Source organism: Pygocentrus nattereri, chromosome 9 (genome assembly GCF_015220715.1).
Source record: "Pygocentrus nattereri isolate fPygNat1 chromosome 9, fPygNat1.pri, whole genome shotgun sequence".
Taxonomy (NCBI): Eukaryota; Metazoa; Chordata; class Actinopteri; order Characiformes; family Serrasalmidae; genus Pygocentrus; species Pygocentrus nattereri.
Window position 1 is genome coordinate 40,430,614 of NC_051219.1, and position 24,516 is coordinate 40,455,129.

General features: G+C 42.1%; 1 protein-coding gene across 1 annotated transcript in view; it reads right to left on the reverse strand.

Annotated features, from left to right (window-relative positions):
• The window catches only part of nol4lb (nucleolar protein 4-like b), a 124,088-nt gene extending 111,074 nt beyond the window's left edge, over nt 1–13,014 (reverse strand). Inside the window, exon 1 of the mRNA XM_017710907.2 lies at nt 12,609–13,014. Coding sequence (XP_017566396.1) covers nt 12,609–12,935 — 327 coding nt within the window. The 5' untranslated portion in view covers nt 12,936–13,014. The remainder of the gene's footprint in view (nt 1–12,608) is intronic.
• Nucleotides 13,015–24,516: the final 11,502 nt, after the last annotated feature.

Sequence of the window (24,516 nt, forward strand, 5' to 3'; positions counted from 1 at the left end):
CACATACATAATTAGCATTTCTACTGTGGCACAGAATTATGGTGGTTATGCGATTGCCGCCCTGGCAAGGTTATGGCACTTGGGCGTGCTGTATGAATAAAAAATAGGGGGCAATGCCACTTTTCTAAGCCAACCTTGCTCTTGTATGCGTGCACACAAACACACCCTCTGATTTGCGGGTAACCTACAGGTAACTCAGACAGAGAACCGTTTTTCATTCAGAAACATGAAGGACAGAGCAAGACAGAGATAAACAGAACATTTCAGTCTGCCTCAGATGGGCTGCTTTCAGCTGAAAGAAGAGGGGGAAAAAAAAAAAAAAAAAAAAAAAAGAGTCAGACATCATCATCCCATCCTCCCCAACCCTCTGTTCATGTTCCTCTCTAACTAACCCACTCTAGCATTCTCAGACACCCATTTCTCTCTCTCTCTCTCTCTCTCCTTTCACACTCTTTTTCCCCTCCCTTTCCTTCTCTTTCCATTTCCTTCTTCCTTAATTTATCTCTTCCTTCTCAATTTTTCTCTATTTTTCCTTTCTCCCCTCTTTATCTCTCTCTCTTTTCTCCTCTCTCCCTCCGGTTCTGCTCTCCACCCCTAGGCCTCTGCTCTCTCTCCAATGGCACAGAATAATTGCAGCCTTCCCTCTCCTCCTATACTCTCTCTCTCTCTCTCTCAGCTTCCACTCCCCCGTCCCGGACCAAACAGCCCTGTTGCTAGGAGACAGGCCGGGTTGGTGCAGCAGCACCCCCACCTCTCTGGCTCTCTGAAAGAAGGAGAAGGGATGGAAGGATGGCAGTGGAGGAAAGAAGCCCTTCAGACACAAGGCCAGCCACAGGGAAGAGACCGACCCACACACACGCACTTTCAAACACGCTCACACACTCGCAAAACCAAACAGTGCTGAACTCATGCCGAGCGAGACCTTCAGACATATTCACATTTACTTTAAGGAAGGTAGATGGGTGTTAGGTCAATCAACATTACAGAGAAATTGAAACGCTGGCAGGTTTGAAATGGGCTACAGTATGTGCGCTCCTTTTGTTTGCAAACCACGCTCGGTTTACCTTTCCCAACATGAAAGGGTTTTTTTTTTCTCTATTTGACATATTTACAGAGAGGAGTCAGGATACAGAAACAGTCGGTAGGAGGTGAGGACCAAACACTGCCAACAGACTCTCACTCTACCAGAGAGAAAGTCTATCAGTGAGGGGATAAAGAATGAGTGTTTGTGAAGGATGGAGAGGAAAACACCAGCTGTGTGAACATTTCAGGATGAATGGATCAATGGAAACGGTCCAGAATCACTCGAAATAAAATCTTGCTATATTAACATACATTAATATGAAAAATAGCTCTTTTTCTGCTGTAAAGACACAATTACTGCAGGTGACAAGAACTTAAGGCCCTGAACACTGATTAACAGACTGCTTACTAAATGACAGACTACACTCTTGGCTCGCCGGGGCAGCATTAATGGTTTAGTGCAAGCTTTGTGCAGACAGATGCTGAATGCTTCAGCACAAAGATGTTAAGCAACCACTCAAACTCAAGGACGAGAAAAGTGTCCGTCACTTCCTTACACCTTTATAGCACTTTCCGACTTATTCACAACACATACACATTTACATGCGCACCGCTGTGCATATGCAGACAACAGGGAGTTACCGCAGTGTACAGCGGGCAGATAAGGCACACTGTGAGCCCTGAGCCAATTAAAGCACTGTTAATTTCTTCTGCAAAGGAGCAGCCATGGCACAGACCCTCCTCACCATGGCAACCACAGGAATGCAGGGAAGAAACACCAGCGTCCGCTCTGAACGCAGCCTGTCCTACATGGCCACACAGCGCACCATGCACTACACTCTTGTGCTATTGAGTATGTATTTCATATCATCTCAAACGGAGCCTTAACAATTTGTGCTTCACGGAAATGACGAATTACCGTGTTACGACATTTTATTGTACCTGAACAGTCTCTATATAAGCAACCACCAATTTTAAAATCAAACACGCTCACGCGAAACTTTTTTGCTCATAATTTGCATCCAGCGGTCTTCTGCGCCTCAGCCAATTCAAATTGGAACAGCTTCTGTTGGCTCCTCCATCTCAGCTACGGCCTGCGGCCTCTGGATGCAACCAGTGTGCAATACTTCACAATTCGTTTTTCAGTGGTTCTAGTACATCTTACAGGTATTAACAGAACACCCTATCCTACGTCTTGCACATTCCAGTGTGATCTCACGAGGACTAAGGGCACTGTCGCACCATGCCGAATGTCAGTCGGTGGCCTTGTCTGGTTGTCACTGAGCATCTTTTGTCGACCTTAAGTTTTTGCACCATTAGCACGGGTGAGTCCTTGTCAGCACCAGTTTGGCTGACTGTGGCCGACTTGGCTGATTGGCTTTTCAGCCTAGCGAATCAGTGCACAAGTAGAGAATCAAAGTCAGCAAAGCGCTGGATATATTTTCACCCAGCTGTTGAAATAAATTGAATTCATTAGCTCAAATGCCATAACGAAATTATGTAAATAAGACTGTTTCCAGCAGATCCGTACAAGATAAATAAAATTTAAGTACATTAAGGGACTTTAAAGTGGAGAAATATTCCATACAGAGAAATTTATGAATGCTGAGCAGCTAGTGCTGCTTCGTTTAAGTTCATGGCTATATTTTACTTTGTAAAAAGCTACTGTAAATAAGGCTTGCATAATACTATAGCGGTATTTTATCAGACAAGTTTTGCTATGCAAATATCAAAATATTCAAATAGTAATAAAGAATTGTATGCCTTTATGAATAAACAAGAAACTACAAGACCTCTTAAGGCGCTTAGGCGGACAACACACTAAAACAGCTATTCCAAGGTGACTGGCCTTGACTGGCAATAGTTTTTTGATGTCAGCTTGTGGCTAGTCCACTAGTACAAATAAGGATGTATCGTAATGCATCGTATTTGTGTGAATGTAATTGTGTGTGCACTATTTGCATCACTTTATCTGTACTGCTGGTTACTCCTGAATGAGCTCTTAGTTACTCTCTGGAGAGTTTCACTGCTCTAATGAATCTCAGGCGAGACTAATAAAGCTCGTCTGGTGCCAGGTAGAGGAAACGCACAGTCACTTCCGTTCTCACTTCACCACTGACTAATAAAACTAATCTATTCTGCCCTGTCAACGCGTCTGTGTATGTCCCATTAAACATCTAAGACACTAGAATTATAACACCTATATTCAGTATGACATCAGCAGTGCGTACCTGCGCAGGTACCAGCTTGACATGGGATTAAACATGTGCCTGTAAAGATCAAAAAGAAATACACACACACACACGTATAAATATATATCTCGCTGTTGTCGGAAGAAAACCTTGTATCTCCATTTTTGCTGATTTTCAGTTTTTGACATAATTAGAAAATTCTTCTTGCCCTTTATACTGTTTGCACATTTCATGAAGAATGGACCAAAAGAAATGGCCCAAAATGACTTGGAAAAATGTCTGGTTCCATAGACTTACATTAAAAGTATAGTAGATTTTTTCCTTCTCCTGTAAAGTTACCATTTTGGAGATAGAAGGTTTTCTACCAACAACAGTGTATATATATATTATACCTGCCACTTCGTGGGTTCACCTTTCACGGACTCGGTGCATCACGGGTTTTCAAAAAATATTAATGGAAAAAATATATCGCAGATTTTCGCTACTTCGCGGGTTTTCTGGGGAACTCGATCTGTGGAAAATATATATATTTGACTGTATTTTACAGTAAGTGTATAGGTACAATACATGCACAGAACAGTGTGGGAATGGTTATTAAGGGAATGGGAAAGGGTTATGTAGCGTAAAAGTGTGGGGAAGGGTTTATAAAGCCTTAAAATAGTGTATAAATACTTAAATAAATATAGTGTCCCTACTTCGCGGATTTTCGTTTATCGCGGGTGGTCCTGGATATACACATATACATATATATATATACACATATATATGGATAGGGCTGCCCACCGCTCCGGGCAAGTGTGCTCACTGCCCCCTAGTGTGTGTGTATTCACTAGTGTGTATGTGGTGTTCCACTTCACGGATGGGTTAAATGCAGAGGTGGAATTTCCCCGGTTGTGGGACTAATAAAGTATCACTTAATGCCACTCTAGATGGATCTACCACTAATTTCTAAGCAGTTGTGTTAACAGAAGTCTATATCTCAACAATAAACTGCTCAAAAATAAGAAAAACAGACCTCATTAAAGGAATCCAAAACCGGGAAATCTGTGGTTACATTTACGGCCTTTGGCAGACGCTCTTACCCAGAGCGGCTTACAATTTGATCAATTTACACAGGTAGGCGAAGGCGGTGTTAGGTGTCTTGCCCAAGGACTCTTATTGGTATAGTGTAGGGTGCTTGTCCAGGCGGGGGATTGAACCCCAGTCTACAGAGTAGAAGGCAGAGGTGTCACCTACTACACTACCCAACCACTAGGTTACCTAGTGTAGATCTACACATACAGGTATGATGGTAAATTAGGAGCTTGTTACTTTCTGTGTGCAGTCAGGAACCACTCCTCTTTGTTTCCTTTCACACAGTAAACGCTAAACACTCCTGGAAGCTTGTTCATAAAGTGCATCGCAGCAGAGTAGCACACTCCTTCTTCTATTATTGTCATTGTTTCCACACTAGTTTCTCTCATCGCTCTGCTTATCTCTCTCCCTCCCTCCCTCTCTCTCTCTCCACCTCTGAAACCCAGAAGTCCCAGTAACACAATTACTGCCAGACCATCCACAGCTGCTCAACCAGCAGAGGGGCGCCAAGGCGTATGTGTGTGTGTGTGTGGGTGGGTGTGTTTGCGAGTCGGAGAGGGCTAGTGGGGGCGAGGTGAGGAGTTCAGCATAGTGTAATCTGAATGAGAGAAGGTAGGTGGGTGAGTGAGTAAGGGTGCTGTTTTACATGGCAGTTCTACTCTCAGTGCTGCCCTCAGCTATGTGTATCTGATTACTTCCTTTTTCTGCTCGTATAAAACACCATTAACACTGATGGCACCGTTTTAGAACTGGCACAGTCCTATGTTAAGGCTTGTCCTTCCCTAATAGGCAGAACGTGGCCCTTTACAAATGCACACAGAGAAACGCTACTCTATTAAACCAGGGGTACGGACAAAAATGTTACACAAAAAGTGATATAGAGAAAGAAATTATACTATCGTCTTTTAAAAACCTCACAATTCTCTTCACTTTTCACTTAATCAAAACACCGCCCTTCTAACTGTGGACGAGTGGATTAAACACTCAAAAATACTTGGAATTATATTTTGGTAATGTCTACATTTTTCCTTCTCATATAAACCAATAACCATTTATTTTGATAACTTTAGAGTCACTTTGTATCTATCCATAGATACTGTGTCTTTAATTTCTTTCAACTAAATGCATATTAAATACAGCTGAGCCTTAAGTTGAATGAAAAACAGATTCAATAAAAGTTACTACCTACCTCTAAACTCAATCTTGATCCTAACTTCATACCAAAACCTAATCCCAAACCTAAACTTGCTGTATCACTGTTGATAATCAACTGAGTTTCATTAGACAGTCTGTTTACATTTCAAGCATCTATAGAATCAATAAGGAACTATCAACACAATGTGGCCCGTTGACTTAGTTCATTGCAGAGACTAATCATAGAGACTGCTTGAGCTGGTAATGCAAAGACATTTTTTTTAATTTAACTTTTAATAAGCTGATTATTCTTTTTTTAATGTGCATTTTTTTTTAACCCAAACCTCACTATGTGAGTTAAGTAAACAAATAAAACAGCCCACATTTAAACAGAAATAACATTATTTGGTCTTTAATAGGCCAAAATGGCATAATAAATTATTTTTTAAAAATCAGTTGTCTATTTAAATAACATGAACAAAAAAATTCTACAGAGGCGACGAGCTATTCAGCTAAGGATGCATGAATAACACCCCATCTCACTGCTATGAAACAGTCTTATAATTATTTAAGGTTTCCACAGAGCTTGGCATAAATCCCTGTTTTTATTTATTTATTTCACAAAAATAAAAACCTGTTTTAGCTTTATGAGAAGCAAAGCACTACATGTAGCCACCTTGTAACCAACTAACTAACCAACTAACCAACTAACGTCACTGCTGTCGAAACAAAACCTCGTATCTCCAAAATGGTAACTTTACAGGAGAAGAAATAAACCTACTTTACTTTTAATGTGAGTCAATGGAACCAGATGATTTTCCGAATCATTTTGGGCAGTTTCTTTTGGTCCGTTCATCATGAAACTCACATGCGATGTAAAGAGCAACAGGTATTTTTTTTAAATTAGGTCAAACCTGAAAAACGTCAAACATGGAGGTACGAGGTTTTCTTCCGACAGCAGCGATGCACTGGAACTCCCAGAAAACTGCCTTTAAACACGCAAATTCATTATGAACGTTTTAAGAGAACTATGTTTGGCAGAGGTGCACCAATCATTACCTTCCATGGCCGATTCCAATTTTCGTCAGAGGGTAATTGCCTTATGATCTATTATTTTTGGCCAGTTTACAACAACAATCCAACAAAGTGCTTCAGTGAAAGTAAGAGGCAACTGGCTATTAAGCACGATGCATTATGTTCAATTATGCTACACCTTTTTGATATAGGTGCTTTGTTTACATTCATTTTTAGATGTGAAACACTTCATGGGCAAGTTGAGGTGCCACTTCACATCAGTGACACTGTTTATTTAGTTTACTTATTTTTTTTAAAAAATCAACTATTTTCTCTTTGGAAATTTGTTAAAACTGGACAAAATGGAAATTTGACAGTTAAAAGGGACAAAATACACTTGGGTGGCTGAGAGTATACTTTGGCTGTTGCAAATCTGGATTAAGATTGGTATTACTCCGATCATGGTTGACTCCAATCTTGATGAATGTTATTTATTTGAGAGCAAAAAGGCCTTTTTAAGGTTACTGAGATACATGGACTGATAAGGTGGTACGTCCAATTACAATTTTCCTCGAGGCAAGGCTCTCTTGCTCTTCAAGCCAAAGCTCAAACACACACACACACACACACACACACACACACACACACACACACACACAAACACACACAAAATGCAGGCCAGGGCAAACAGGATACACAACACCAGAACGAAAAAGGAAAGCGTGTACAGGAAAAGTGCCTTCAACACAACCAACTGATCTGTACAGCTGATACGGTCCAACCTAACATAGAAGTGTAGTGTCCAGACTTGTTATTGATATTAAAAGTATTAAACATTTCTGTGTGGTGTAATCAAGCTTTGATTACCCACAACAACATAATCAGATTTTTTTAAGTCCTCACATACATGCACTTTCTTTCTGAAGCATCTTTACTTTTTTTAACTTCAATGGCCACATGGAAAGCGGTGCTTTCTTGCATTATGAGGCAAAGCGATGTGATGCATTTAGTTTTAATTCACTTAACCACTCAACATTTGATTGAAATGTAACTTTTATTTTTTCCATATCGTCGCCGTCCAATGAAAACCATGCATCTCCATTTTTGTTGACTTTTAGTTTTCTACATCATTTCGACACACCAGCTGTCCTTTACGTTGTCTAAAAATTTCATGATGAATGGACCAATAGAAATGCTTTAAAACAAAATCTGTTTACACTGACTTACATTGAAAGCTAAGAGTGTTTTTGCCTTCTCCTGTAAAGTTAATATTTTGGAGATACTCGCTTTTCATTGGACAGCGGCGATATGTTAAACATATAAATATATTAACACAATATTAAAATGTTAATTAACAACAATTCTTTCTAAATGCCTTTGCTGATTAAATTTATTTCATGCAATGATTTTAATGGCTTAAAAACTAAAAAAAAAAAAAAAAAAAAGTTATAAAAAACAAAGCTTGCAAACCTGAATAGAGAACCAAATATAAAAGTAACAAACAGGTACTTGAGTATTTTCTGGTCAGCTCTATTACATGTTACTCTCTCACACACACACACACCGTAAGTTTTCTCTGTCCAGTACAGAAACATGTAACTGTACAGGATGCTGCAGGTAAACTGGAGAACTCAAATGTAACGGCTTCCCGCTGCTTCCTCTCTCCTCTCCAAACCTTTAATCCCTACTTCTCTCTTTCACTGCCTCTTCTTGGATAGAATATTACTGCCTTCAATATTACACTAACACTATATAGCAACAGTCGCTCAGTGCACTTCACAAGAGAGACGGAGCAAGAAAGAAACAACAGAAAGAAAGAGAGCGAGGGATAACGATAGAAATAAGAAACAGAGAGAGAGAGAAGAGAAACAGAGAAAAGAAAAAGACAAAGAAATGAAGGAGGGAGAGAAGGAGAGAGAGAGAGAAACGGACAGAGGAAAGAGAGGTAGGTTATAGTTCTATTATTAGTGTCCACAGAGACGTGAGTGTCAACTGCATGTGATGGCTGTGTGACTGTTTCCTCTCGTGCCCCTCAACCAGCCCTCTCTAGCTTTCAAAATCCCCTCCCTCCTCCCTCTCCCTCTCCCTCTCTCTCTCTCTCTCTCTCACTGTCCCTCTTCAAAAACTCTGTCTCCACTCATCTCTCTCTGACTCTCTACCCTTCATTCTCCCTCACTGAAGTCATGTCTTGAGTGGCTGACCTTCTAAACTCTCAACATCTAAATATTCCCACACCGCACACATATATGGCTGCAGAATATATCATTCCTTAATCATTATCAGCCCCTAAAGCAATTATATCACAGAGGCGTGCAATGTGTGAATGTAAACAAGCCTCTAATCAATGTTTTTTTTTTCCTTCTGCAATTTGTAATTGGGCTGTTATTTCAATCAAAGCATACCATCGCATCTTGTCAATGTTTGCTCATTATTAATTTGGCTTGAAATGCTCAAAAAAGCTAGAACCACAAAACTTTGCTGGATCGTAGGACCTGTATCCAATTAAATTGCTTGTTGTTTTCTAATACGACGTAGTTCTCATAAAACAAACAAATCTCACACAGAGACTCAGAACACAGAACATACAGACTCACAAGCTTACAGCATAATGCACAGCCTTAACAGCACAAACAGTGAATTTAAGGTGGCATTTAAGGTAGCACTAAATTTAAGGTGGAATTGCTTTTAAAGTAGCACTGAATGTAAGGTGGCAGTGAGTTTAAGGCATCTGTGTATTTAAGGTAGCAGTGAATTTAAGGCCTCACTGCATTTACGGTAGCACTAAATTTAAGGTAGAATTGCATTTAAGGCGGCACTGAATTTAGGGTGGTGGTGAATTTAAGGTATGTCAATTTAAGGTGGAACAGCATTTAAGGTAGCACCTTGCAACACATTACCATCCACCCTGAATACTGTAGCAATCGCTTAGCAACAATTTAGCAATACTTTAACAACCATCAACAGTCTTACAGCATTTTAACGTACCTGTGCATTGCATGTGTCAAAATATCAAATGTTATGTACAATGTAAAGACCTTTAAGTGTCAAGATATATTTTGCCATATCATTCACTTCTAAGTATTTTATTTTTGCGCTAGGAGTATTCTGGTCTATCACAGGCTTCTGGGAAGAAACACGGCATTTACTTGAACGAATAATTTTGGAGAAAAATAATGCACACTATGCATCAATATATTTCACCCCCCCCCCCATTAAACATGCACTTTCCACTGTGACTGTGATATTCAGTTCCGATTGGAAATAATTTATCCGGGAACATTTGAGTCTATTTTTATTTCTGAAATATCACAATAATTCATACACTCTCTCACTTGACATGGCCAACCCTCCCTTTACTTACACACACACACACACACACACACACACACACACACACACACACACTTAGCACCCTCCAGCGCAGTCATCATTTCTGTTATGTTCTGTTGGTAAAGGTCACTAAAGGTCAGGCCATACGAGGTCTCTTGGACCCACCTGTGTACAAGGCTCAAATTTCATACACAGTGCTGCAGTCCCGGGCAATATAGTGCTGAAAACAGCTGATCTGAAACAGAAACTTCTGCACTGGCAACGAAGGCACAGATTATTCTCATGTTCATTGTACTAAATCGAAATATGGCCCACATGTTCACACAGCTCACAAACAGCTCCACAGTATAAACCATAATGACACAGTCAGTGTCCTGAGACTGATTATTATCTCATTACTTTACTCATGTTCAAGTGCGCGCACACACACACACACACACACACACACACACACACACACGCACACACAGTAAATGCAAGACACAAAAGGCTGCCCTATATGAACACAGATATTATTAACTGTACGGGCACGAGCGCACCAACACTCAAACCTAAAGCTTCCTAAATGGCTCATGGCTCTGATGCACAGTTGTACAAAACCCTTTCAGGTTCTACACAACCTTAAATGATTTGAAGGTTCTTCAAACTTTAAACTTTTTCTTCACATTAGCCCACCTCAATTACAAAAATCGCGCTTTACAAACAAACAAATAAAACCATCCACTGAAAGGTCCTTTAAAGACGCCAAAGCGGCCCTTTGGGGAGGTTTTCTCGTAGGAGTGCAGGAAAGCATCACTGAAAACTCAAACCTTACAAATTCAAGCAAGTGCTACACTAGAGGAAGCAGGACGAGGCAGGTCTTCATGCTAAGGTCAGCGGACGTGCAGGTGAGGGTGTTTAGATCAAAAACAAGCACTGTATCTACCCGGTATACAGCAGTACAGCACAACCTCAACTGACCCTGAGTTGTCTATCAAGCAGAGAGATGTTCACCTGCTGTGTGTGTGTGTGTGTGTGTGTGTGTGTGTGTGTGTGTGTGTGTGTGTGTGATAGCAGTAACAGGCAGTGACAAGCCTGTTCCTTTATCTCCTCCCATTCAGCTCACTCAGAGAGCCTAATTGAAGTCAATTGGAGAGTGGAGAAAGGGGGACGAAGAGGGACAAAGGGAAAAAGAGCACAGGGGAGAGTGTGTGTGTGTGTGTGTGTGTGTGTGTGTGTGTGTGTGAGAGAGAGAGAGACAAAGAGAGAAGGGGATAGAGATAGAGAGAGAGTGTGCGGTTGGGCAAATCTGGGGCAGTCACTTCATCATCAAGGGTGCGGGGAGAGCAAAGGAAAAATCCATCTTGGTTCCTTTCTGTACTAAAGTAGCTGAGGGATGCATCTGTTAGGACTGCTCAGTTTTCTATCTCCTGCGGTGGTCTACGGTGGTCTGCCCTTACTGACTTGTGTGTGCGCACACACAGCCAATGACTCGTCTGTAGTGCCTGTCGCATATAGTCCCACTGCGCTGAAGAGGTGAGTCAAACAAATGCCCAGCAGGTGCGTCTGGTCTTTTTCCAACGCGTTCACATCTCCTAGACCCGCGGTTCTCAAAGAGTTCCTCAGGGACCCCAAGATGGTCCACATTTTTGCTCCAACCCAACTTGCGGCACACAGGGACTAAGCAAAAATGTGGACCATCTTGGGGTCCCTGAGGAACTGTTTGAGAACCAAACACATTGGTGCTCAACAGGTTCACTTGTGCGCAACTAACTTTGAGTCTAAGTTATACAAGTAACACAAAGCAAGGTCTAGTTTCCTTAACAAGTCTTGGACTACACGGCAATCCTCACTGTGATTCAGTCATTTAATATGTGCGTAGGCAAGTAGCCCTATGAGTTGTTCAAGAACCTCCTGAAATGCTAGATCAAACGCTTTGATCAAAGGCCCACATTAAAATCATCGCGCGTACCCGAGCGGTCTATCAATCAGAGAGCAGCTCCACCCACAACGCGAGCGTGTCCCAGTCACCCGACTCCGGTCCGTCCCGGGACGCGTACGCGTAGGAGCGGCGTTTCGACACCGAGGCTGCGTTTCAGAGCCTGCGCGTGAACCTGCAGCAGCAATTAAACGGACTCGCGCGCGTCAATTACCAGCTGCGATCTTGCGAAAGACAAACACGCGCGCACGCGCTCCCTGCGTGCTCCCTCAGCGGGACGGCGTTCCTCAGTTAGGCCGCGGATGTGACCAGGGATGATATGTTTTTTACAGACCGCTTCTTTCATAATGCTGGATGAGCGCGGCGCGAGGCAGAGCCGCTACCAGGCCGGTGGGCACGGAGAAGAGCGCGCGAACAACGAGAGAGAGAGAGAGAGAGAGAGAGAGAGAGAGAGAGAAAGTGTGTGTGAGAGACAGTGAGAGAGTGAGAGAGAGAGTAGGGGGGGAGCGAGAGAGTAAGATAGTGTGAGAGAAAGAGAGTGAGAGAGAGTATGTGTGTGTGTGGGAGAGAGGGAGTGAGATAGTTTGTGTGTGTATGAGAGAGAGAGTGTGCGTGCGTGGGGGGGGTGAGAGAGAGTGTGCGTGCGTGTCGGGGGGAGTGAGAGAGAGAGAGAGAGAGAGAGAGAGAGAGAGAGAGACAGAGAGTGAGTAAGAGTGTTCTACGATCAACTTACGTTCCTGTCTAAAGGGGGTGTGCACGCGCGCGCCCTACTGCACGTGCTCGCGCGCTACCGGCTCCAAATATATTTGCATAAGCAAACACTGGGGCTGACAGGCGTTACGCGCTCGCGCAATGAGGGAGCGAGAACAGAAACAGGCGCGACCAAAAAAAAAAAAAAAGACCAGCGCGCCCGTCGTACTCACCGCAGCCTTGATGGGCACGTACAGGACGGGTCTCTCCCCGTTCCTGTCGCGCTGTCCTCCCTCGCTGCTCCCCACCTGGAAGCCTTTGGACTTGACCCAGAACTTAAATTTGGCGTTGATGTGGCTGCTGTCCGCGTACGAGTCCGGCTCGTCGCCCTGCAGGAGCGTCTGGAGGATCCGGTTGTACTTGCGCCGGGTCACCGTCTTGGTTTTGCCAGAGTCTCCGTAAGTCCGGAGGCACCAGTCCTGAAATTCGCCGAACATTTCTCCTTCAGACAGAGAGGGGCTTCTTTTCACCGAATCCGCGCTCTGCTTCTTGTGAGACATCTCTCTCTCTCTCTCTCTCTCTCTCTCTCTCTCTCTCTCTGATAACCCCCACCCCTCTCAGCCCCCCTCAAAACCGAAACGAGGTCTTCTTCTTCTTCTTTCTCTCTAAATATGTCTCGGTACTCGTCGCTTCCCCTCCGTGTGAGAGACGCTCTGAAGTCGGACGGGTCTCTTCAGCCTCCTCGCCGAAGCGGCGTATCCCGTCTGAAAGCGCCGAGTCTACAGGAGTGAGCGCCCGGCCATTTCTGGTTCGTCCTCCTCACACCTGTTAGCTGAGCCGTTTTCTCTCCACTGTCACAAAAGAGACACGAATGGCGCCCCCCCTCTCCTCCTCTTCCTCCTCCTCCTCCTCCTCCTCACGCACCTCTGAAAGAAACGGAGGGACAAAATAAACAGGGGGGGGCGTACAGGCCAGGCTAGCCTCTCCCACCTGTGCGTGCCGTGGGGCTTTTAGCTTGGCGAGCTAATTCAAACAAGCTGCTCACCTTTTCTTTTCCACACACGAGCGCGCGCGCGCACACACGTGCTAAAAACGTGAGTGAGACGCCTCGGGAAGGAAAGCGCGCGAGGAGCGAGCGGGGCGGCCGTCGACGCCGCCGTGGGAGAGAGTGAGCGGGGAAAGTGGTCTTTGTTCGGGCTCCCTGCACCGGACGAGGCGACAAGAGGCTCCAGGGGTGAAGAGAGTCTGAGCGGGTCCTCCCCCCTTCTCTCTCTCTCTCTCTCTCTCTCTCTCTCTCTCTCTCCCTCTCCCTCCTCCTCTGGCTCCACCTGAAACCGCTGTTACCACCTGTTAGCATCAGCGCGCGCGCGCGCGCTCACGCCTCTCAGCCTCGGGCTCCGGCTGTCCGAGCGGAGGATTTGTCCAGGCGAGCCAGGTGGAGGATTAACGGGGGAGGGGGGTTAGGGCGGAGGAGTGGCGGGGTGGCGGAGTTAGACGGCGGCGAATGGAGCTGAACGGGACCGAGCGTGCGAGCACGGCCGGCATACAGGAAGTGGTGCTGTCACAGAGAACAAGGCGCAGGCAGGCAGACGACCCGAACACAAAAGCGACGCTGAGACCGCGTCCCAAACCACGCAGTGCACTTCACCACACCGCCCTGCACTCCACACACTCCACACACTGCACGCACCGCGCTAACGGACGCTCTGCTGCTGGCGGTGTCCCATGGGGCTTTTAACCACCAACATCCACCCTTTTTTGCACGAATTAAGAAAGACACATACAATGTTTTGATATTTTTTTCTTAAAAATGGCATCATTATATTGAAATACTAAAGGAAAGTGTGTGTGTGTGTGTGTGTGTATACAGTACTGTGTGAAAGTCTTAGGCACTCAAGACACATTTTACAAAATTTATAGAGTATTAATGATTTTATATATATATATATATATATATATATATATATATATATAGGATTTTCTGGATGTTAGTGTGTTTGTGTGTTTGTTTCCCCATCTCCAAGCGTCTCCTCAAGGAAGCCCAGTATTATATGTAGTTAAAAAGCAGCTCCTGGTTTGACCAATAAGTGCTCAGTAAATTGAGCTCATGATGTAATTGATGATATTAACGAGTCTCTGTGGCGGCTGTGAAGGTATCAAGGAAAAATATGGACCCAAGAAATTCTTGTTACTTTTTATTTTTCTGTTTATTTGAATTATGAATACGACTTTATTCTAACGTATAATGTAAACTCACTGCTGAGGTACACTGTTAAAAAAATTGCTTAGATGTATATAACAGCTAAATCCATTAATGTTTTAAGAATATTAAAGTAATTATGTTGATCAAAAACATCAAAATAGCAGTGTATGCACTGCAGACTGCAGCTCCTTTTTCATACGCTGTTGCCTAATGGCAGCAGTTACATTTCATCATTTTGTGCAAAACCCTCAAAATCGTGCCTTGTAGAAACAATGTGGCACTGAACCAGCAATCTGCAGTGGAAGTAAACACAGGACATCACCACAGTCATCATCCAGGCTCGGCACGGCAGCCAAATGTATAAATGTTTTACTAATACATAAGAATATGAAAATTATTAAATGATATAGAAATTAAAAATGATGTAAAAATAGCAGGGTATGCACTGCAGATTGTAGCTCCATTGCCCCAGGCTGTTGCCATAACAATTATATTTTATAATTCTGTACAAAACCCATAAAATCCAAACTGGGTTTATTAATGAACAAAAAAAAACCTTGAATCTCCCACAGATTCTTCATAATTTTGTCTTTCTAGGAGTTGTTGTGTATGAAGTATGAGGGCTCAGAGGCCTGGCCTCACCACGTGATACGTGTATGAGAAAAAGAAGTACAGAATGCAACAGGAAGGCATTCAGTTTCCAAAAGCACAAGATGAAAAGGACATTCAAATGTTATTCGGCCAAAAAAGTTATTGTTGCCATGTGGCATCACCATGCAGGAAAGGGTTAAATATTAACGCTAGTGAATATCAGCACTATTGGTATATCAGAAGTTGGAAATAGGTTCTGTATTACTGCATATACTGTATGTCAGTATATGGGACCTTCTCATTTGGTGGCAGTTGTGGGCTGGAGGTTAGGGTACTGGCCCTGTGCCTGGAAGGTTGCCGGTTCGATCCCCAGTGCTGAGGTGAGGTGTCCTTGAGCAAGACACCTAACCCCCAACTGCTCCCCAGGCGCAGTGGATAGGGCTGCCCACCACTCCGGACAAGTGCGTTCACTGCCCCCTAGTGTGTGTGTCCTCACTAGAGTATATGTGGTGTTTCACTTCATGGATGGGTTAAATACAGAGGTGAAGTTTCCCTGTTTGTGGGAGTAATAAGTATAACTTAAACTTATTAAAGGCTTTAGTATAAGAGCTTCTGTTGCGCTGCTGCTGTTCAGGGATGTGAGGCTTCCAGAATACAGTTTCAGGCTCATTAAACGGAGAGATGTGAAATGGTGTGAGGAGGATGAGCAGCTAACTGTGGCGCCTGGTTATGAAGCAGAAGTGTGTGTGTGCATGTTTTTTTGGGAAGCCCCTCAAATCAGCTGCATGTTTTCCACACATTTGTCGGTTAAACTGTCTTGTTTGTCTCCAGACTGCCAAATGAGAGTGCGGTCCCTGAATAAAATAAAAAAAGGAACAGATGTAGTTATACCGTTTTTTTTTTTGGTTGTTTTTTTGCTTTTTTAAATTTGGGGAAAAACACAAACAGGGCTATATACACTCATACGCTCACCCTTTCACCCATTCACTCTCTCTTTGGCTAAACCAGAGAGTGCATCTAGAAATCTGTTTACATGCAGCAACACATAGTCAAGGCTTTCAGGAGCTTCAGCAATCTAGAAGCAGGTGGGTTAGATCACGTTTGGAGCTCATGACTAAGCAGGCACAGGAAAGTTTCCGAACTCCAAGTAGGAAAAATCCATTTGAATGTCCTTCCAACTCATAATTCCTGCTCGGAAAGTTGGAGTTCCTCTGGAGATGTTAATCCGTGACGTCATTTCAACACGGGCCTGCCCTTCGAACAAAGGCTTTGACTGAAATGGAACCTGTTTACATTTTGACACACTACTGACTGCGTCGGCCACTTTGTCCATATTGTAAAATTCCAGAGTGATTTTGAGGGCAGTATAAAAATCGTACAATGTACTAATAATTCCTAGTAAACACTGCAGTTCACTATGTCAGCTGAATATATATATATATATATATATATATATATATATAATCACCATACATTGCAAGTTACTAACACTGTCTTGCAGTTGTGTTGAAAATATTGTATTTACTAGATGAGCACATGAACACTACCACAGTGTTGTAATTGCTGGTGGGAAACTGATTTTTCATTCCAATTGCGGCCGTACCAACAAAAAAAAGCAATGGTACACTGTTAGAAATAAACGTACTATGCAGGTAGATGATTCATTCATCAAGGTACAAACAATGTAAGTGCACCCTCAAAGGTACAGCAGTGGTTTTAAGGTCCGATGGTGTACATTTACGGCATTTGGCTGACGCTCTTGTCCAGAGCGACTTACAATTTGATAATTTTGCACAGGTAGGCCAAGGCGGTGTTAGGAGTCTTGCCCAAGGACTCTTATTGGTATAGTGTAGGGTGTTCGCCCAGGTGGGGATTGAACCGCAGTCTACAGCGTAGAAGGCAGAGGTGGTAACCACTACACTAACCAACCACCTGTACCTTACATGAATTTTTCCCAGTGGAAAAGTAGATATTTGTACCTTTTCATAACCAAACGTTTTAAATCAGAATATTAAAAAGAAAAGCCTGGAGACGAGAGGGGGTGTGTGGAGTCAGTCCAACTTAGAAAAGATCATTTCAATGGATTCTGGTACAATTATGTTCCCTGACTAAAAGTACTGGAATGTACCCCTGAGGGTCCAACCCCAGTGACAAGATGGGGACTGCCCCAGTGACAGTGTCGTACCTTTTTTCTGAGAGTGTAGCTGCTGTTAGTTGTATTGTAATCCGAGTGTATTTTAGGCATCTGCCACATATGAGCACTGCAGGCTACGACCTCTTTTTAAAAGACTTTAGACGAGTTTTTCCCTTCTTTCTGGTCCCCTGCGTTTTTAAAAGCATGAATAAAAAAACAGCTTCAGCCTTGTCCAAGCACTTCATGTTGCTTTGTCTGTGTTTATGCAACTGTTGCAGGATCTCGGGTTCATGCATTTTACTGCTATTAATGAACAAAGGAGCTCTCACCTATATAGCGTAATATTAATGAGGAAGTGAGGCTCAATTTTGGTCACAGCCTAAGAACGTATAGCAAGTTGCAAAGGGCCCATATCACAGAAATTTCCCTCTCTTTTTAAAATAGGCGACAGGTAAAACACGTAAAAACACGATTCACTGCACAGTCAGTAGATGAAAATTTTCTACAAAAACAGCCCATTATAAACTCACTGCTTCTGTGATGTCACAGAAACTCATTTACATATACGCATCTAAAATAGTTTATCCCCACTCATTTAGATTGAAATTCTGAGGAGCGTTTTGTTCTGAATGAAGCACAACACAGGGCAGCCAATCAGAACAGAGCTCATTTACCTTATATCAGCCTCAAAGTCATGTTAATAAAAAATAACCCCTTTAATTCTAAGGGATAAAGAAATTCACATTCATGTAAATGTTGTAAGTGGACCTCGAAGGGGAGGAAAAATGCTGGAAAAAAGGAGGATATGGGACCTTTAAGCTTTTAGCATGTTTTAAGCTTCAAGCTATTTGGATATGGTGTCAATAAGCACTTGGATATTTGAAATTCAGGGTTTTCGATCAAACTGCACACTTTCATGTCATTTTTCGTCAATTTCATTCAAATTCAAACATTTTTTAAAGCTTTTTATAGACACAAGTGCTGGCTTGAGTACTTTTGGGAAGTAAGAGATTCCGAGATTGAAAATTCCCAGCTCCCATTTGTCATGAACACAGCATGAACCATGCAGAAGCGCTGAGCTCAGTATGCCTCGATTAGAAGCAAACCTACAAACAAGAATGGGAAGGTTGTTTTAACTTGCTGACCAGTTATGATGATCTGTGGATGAGGTTTAGCTCAGTACCTGTTTAGTCTAGCCTTGTATTCTAACACAAATCAGTGTGTGCAAACTGACCGACTCCATTCAAATACCTGAAAATAATGACATTTCTACCAGAGCAGAAATATCTCAATACACAAGTGCACTTCAGCACATCAAAGGCGCTCGGTGCAGTATTACTGTCTCAAAGCTCCATGCAGTGAAACAATGGCGTGGACGTGAGGACTCCTCTGTTAAGACCTTGAGAGAGACTGAATAGAGGAAGCCTGGATGTTCTGTGCCAAAATAGATGTTTGTGTTACTGCAAGTGCTGTGTGTCTGGGTCATATGCCACACACACACACACACACACACACACACACACACACACATTTGTCTTGCTATACATATTAGAACATCCATAGACTTCTATCAATTTTTGTGTTACTGTAGCTAAATAACACCACACCTAAACCTAAAGCTAACCCTTACCTTAACCTCAGTATCCAAGACCATTTTTTCTGCTCTTTTAGTTTTCAAATAAAAAAAGTAATTGTGGGGAAAACAACAGATGCTCAAGTGATGACCAGCAAAATGTCCTTACTTGAGCAAAAATTTCATATAGTCCTATTATAGTGAGGACGTGGGGTCCTCACAAGTGTAACACTACAAGAATACACACACGCACACACACACACACACACACACACACACACACACAACCAGACAATCCCAGAGAAACAGAATACTGCTTTGGCATGCTGTACATTCTCATAAGTTCAAAACAAGATTTCAGGCAGGTTTTTAACTAATCTCTTATTTAAGATGGTAGATATTTCTAAGCCAATCTAATAAAGACCAAGAAAATAAAATATTTTAATAATTCATAATAACAAGTTTATTAAAATGGCAAGTCTCTTCACAAAGCTACATTAGATGTTTGTCTTAAGGGGGGAAACCTCACTGTCTCAGGCATCAGGCAGCATATTCATAACCATTTCATGTAATAACTTTCTGTGAAACAGCGATTGGCAGCATCAAACATCTCACAGAAAATTTAATTTCCCATTTCTTTTAACATAAAGGAAACAATATGCAAACACTGTTAAAGTTTGAACTAGACACGCAAACTCTGAAGCTGCGAAAACAACATCTGTTTCTGTGATGTCACAGGAACCAGTTCTCATTGACATATATTCAACTCTTCAACCTGCAGCAGTTTGGCCCCGCCCCTTTATATTAAAGTTCTAAGGAGTGTTTCAACTCTGAGTGCATTCTAAATGAAGCTCAATGCAGGGCAGCCAATCAGAGCAGAGCATCGCATCATTTATATTTATCTTATATCAGTCCGAAAGGTACAGTATCAAAACAACCTGTTTCATTCTAAGCAATAAGCAGGTTTTCTTTTTGTGACATAGATATTAAAGGCAAAGCTTTGGACATCTGGTTCCTATCACCCCTCTGACTTTGTTTGCATTGTGAATAAATAAAAAAACTTACTCAAATTCTCTTTTAAGCATCTCTGATCTGCTTGTTTACAGTTGTCCAAGAAATTGATTTAGGGTTATACATTTTCTGTATTTACGGTTGGTGCAAGGATTACCTTTCAGCACTTCTTGCGTATGTAGCGCCAATGCAAAAAGGAAACAGTACTAGGCATAACTTACAACATGAAATGTAATGTTGTGAAAACAGCTTCACTGAGGAGTTAGTACACATGCTATGACCTTAAAACATGAATCATCAGGCCAAGACGGGGGGGATTTCAATATTTCACTCATTTCAGGATTGAGGAATAAGGCACATGGTGAAATTTAATCATTATGGAACTACCAAACATTTAAGGGTGAAACATTTAGACATAATATTAATAAAACCACATTAGAGAATGAAGTTAGCTAGGCCATTGTACCTATTTAGTTCCCAATGTGGTTCCAAAGTAAAAATACTACATAAAAAAGGATCCAGAGCTTAGAAATTAGGATTGTGTTATAATCTGTTTAAGGCAAAAGCACTATTAGAGGTAGTAATGAGCTAAAAATATACAAAATCATCATTTATAGGGTACTTTCTATTGGGGGATGTCTGTCCCAAACCCTAACCCCTATATTTCAACTATAGAAAAAATATATATAATTTTTGTCATTTTTAAAGATCGCAAGAGAAGATTTAGATTCATCACGAGTTTCATTTTCAAATTGAAAGAATGAAAAATACCGCCCCCCCCACAACTTATATTTAGGGCATAAAGTAATTAAAGGTCCGAAATGAGTTTTGAACTCTGAACCAATTCAGTAAAATGATCCATGTATCCTCCATCCATCTCTGTTCCGTGGCTTTCTGAATTGGAATAACTGCATTCATGAAAAAAATTAGTTAAAAAAATAGTATGTTGGAAATATATTACAATATATTTGATATTTATTTTGGACTATAAGTGAAAAGTATATTGTCAGTGCAAAAACAAAACCTTGTATCTCCAAAATTGTAACTTCACAGGAGAAGGAAAAAACCTCTTTGACTTAAAATGGACATCAGTGTAAAAAGACTATAGTCCATGTCATTTTGGACCATTTCTGTTGGTCGGTTCATCATGAAATTTTGACCCAATGTAGGACAGCTGGTGTTTCCAAATCCTGTGAAAAAAAATAAAAAAAACAATAAAAATGGAGATACAAGGCTTTGTCCCAGCAGCAGTATATTGACAACATATAACAATAGAGGTCACTTTTATAGAGGAGCAGTCTTTATTCTTTAACATTCAAACACAGGAGCTCAATGGTGAACTAACTCTTTTAAAGAGGACTAAATTTCCTAAGAACAACTGCAGCTTCAGAAATTAAATGTAACCGTGGAACATATGGGAGTTGCGTACCATGTAACTGGTATCTTGTGACATTAACAGTCATGATCCCATGACTTGTTTTAAGATGAGTTTAAAACACTTGTATGACATTTCCCCCCTTGGGACAGTTACGATGAAGCACTGCTTCAGCTTTCTGTACTGAACACAAATCCCCCTCTCAGCAAAAGCCAGCGGCCCGCAGATCAAAACCGCCTGACAGCAGGGCTGTATCGAAATAGTCTCTCGCTTTGGGAAGTGAAAGTGGGTTTCAAAACTCTCCCGTCTCCCTCCCTGCCTCCTTTTTCCCCTTTTTGAGTTGCTGGCCCAAGAGAGAAGTGCATGCCTGGCCCGAGAGAAAAGCGGTCAGTCATCTGCGGTTAGCCCACTCATGCCTGTTCTCCAAAAGTGTATGTCACCCTGTCTGTCGAAATCACAACTGTTGTCTTGGCCTGCGTCCGGCGCCGGCAGCCTTAGTGCTCTGTGGGTTCCAGAACTGGGATGATTTTCATAGCTGTTTCATGGTGACTGCTCAGTTTGGAAACATGAAAACTCCATTGCCAGGCATCCGTCCCACTGTACATGCAGATCTACTGTCAATGATTGACAGTAGGAGTGTTACTAAACTCTTCTAATGATATAAGGGTTCTTTGGCGCAATGGCACTGAAGAACCATCTTTGGTTCCCTAAAGCACATTTCAGTGCCTCATTCTTTAATGTGTGAAGACCCCTTACTTAAGGCTTAAAGAACGTAATATGTACAGGTTCTACACTAATCAAAATAATGTTTCCTGGAACTGGACATTCAAGCCAAGAACCATTTAACAACTTTCATTTAAGAGTGTAGGCCACCAGAACAAAAAAGTCATGATCTGGATACTGTGGCCCCCAATAGTATTTGGACACAACAACCCAATGGTAAACTTTAGTGTAGTAAGTGGCTTCATAAAAATTATATGTTTCAGAGAACAACACTTTCAGCTCAATGTCGAACGAATGGGGTTAATGTGTGGAGAAAGCCTGGAGAAAATTTCTAACCAGACTGCACTGAGAGTACTGTAAAGCACAGAGGTGGAAACATCAAGGTCTGAGGCTGTTGTTCTTACAGTGGTGAGGTTGTGTTGATTGATGGGATCATGAACTCACAAGGCATTTTGCATGCAAACATGCAGACGTCTGCAAAGAAATTGCTCACACAACAGAGACAGATCTTTCAGCAGGAAAACATTCTGAAAAACACATCAGCTGCGCTTTAAAAGAATACCTTACCAAAAGAAATTGGTCTGTTTACAGTGAATGAGTGTGTTAACATGCACTTAATAATCCAATAACTGCAGGAAATCAGATTTTGTCAGTAATCCGGTCAACACATTTATCTGCACATAAGTAATCGGATAGTGTTAAAACTCTGGGTCTACATGAGTTGGATAGTAATCGGATTTCTGCTTTGCAACCAGCCAATAAACTCACAGATAATGTCACGTAAACGTAACTTAAAATTCAAACGTTATGCCGTGTCTTTTACGCCACTTTAGCTGGAAATATAAATATACACCTGAGACCCTGAGGGAGAAGCGGCTTAGAAAATGTGTGTGTGTGTGTGTGTGTGTGTGTGTGTGTGTGTGTCTATGTGTGTGTGTGTGTGTGTGTATAAACATACGTTATCTAGAAGATGAAGAATATTTAAACCCTTCATTTTGTCAAGCATATGTTTGATTTCAGTGTTGCTCCAAGTGTTTTGCTTCATCTCACTGCAACAATGCTCGCTTATTTCCAGTGCCACGCTCTGTTTTTGCACATGCACAGACTGAGAAATCCGAAAGAAATCAGAGTAAGAGTTTACACGCACTGAGAAATCTGTTTACTGAGCTAAAATCCATCCATCCATCCATCCATTGTCTAAGCCGCTTCTCCGTCAGGGTCGCGGGGGGATGCTGGAGCCTATCCCAGCAGTCTTCGGGCGAAAGGCAGGATACACCCTGGACAGGTCGCCAGTCCATCGCAGGGCGAGCTAAAATCCATCTCTCTTTATTGGATTTCTTTATTGGATTTCTAGACCTTACTCCAATCTAAGAAATCAGAGCGTACTGTGTACATGACCATTTAAATAATCAGATGACTGCAAGAATCTGCTTATGATCGAATTACTGCGAGTAAACACACCCAATGTGACTCGGTTTGACATTTTATTTCCTAACACAATGAACGTAACTGATTTTTAAGTAGGTAAACAAATGTCCAAAAACTTTTAGGGCCACTTTAGCTGAAGATTGGGGTTTGAGGTGTTTAGCTCAGACAGATCTGAATGGAGTGTAAATAAAATATAGTCAGCATCTCACAAAAAAACATTTTTAAAGGCTTTAGGGCCTTTTTTCACACCATCAGAACAAAATCATTTCCAAAGTTGACTGAAGTAGGATGAGCCATCTAAAAGGAATAGTCTCTAAGAATAACACCACAAAGGCCACACTCTATTCTTTGAATATGCCCAGGTCCGCATACTGGCTGCCTATGTACATCTGTCCAATTTCCAGCTCCATAAGGAAAAAAAAAGCGTGACTATAGGTAGTTCTGTCTATCTGTTGCTATGACGGCAGCGTTCAGTAGAGGTTGTGTGGGGGCATTGGGTACAGTGTGCCGCAGAGCTCCGTTCTATAACTCTGCCCATTTCAGAGCGTGCGTGTGAATGTATAGGTACTTCTGCCTGTGCCTGTCCTTCTGCTACTGCAAATCAGACTCCTACCACACAGACAGTCCACAGTGTTTCCACAAACAAGTGCCTTTGGAGCATTTGCAGCAGTCTCCCAGCATGCAGGCACACTAACAGACGGCAGAAGGGGATGACTGAAGTGGAGCATTGACATCTAAACAAGCTGTGTGTCAAAAAACTCCTTCCCTAAAGCTACACCCAGCTGTGCAGAGCTACAGCAGACGGAACGGACATTCGTGATGATCACGATCTACAGGCTCGGTGAATGTTCTCATTAATGTTTAAAGCCTGAGAAAAAACAGGTTTAGAGATCAGGTGCTAATGGTAAAATTAGATTTGTGTTTTTTTTCACTTATAAGCAATTCAACCAAGCTACCAAAGGTGCACAAATACATAAATGTACATAGAAAATCAAATGTGTTGCTTTTGGAATGTAACAACTGGTTACAGTCAGTTGTATTAATAATAAAGTCATCGCTCATTCTTTAGCCAAAGTACAATTAACCATTAAAAACAGTTTGTT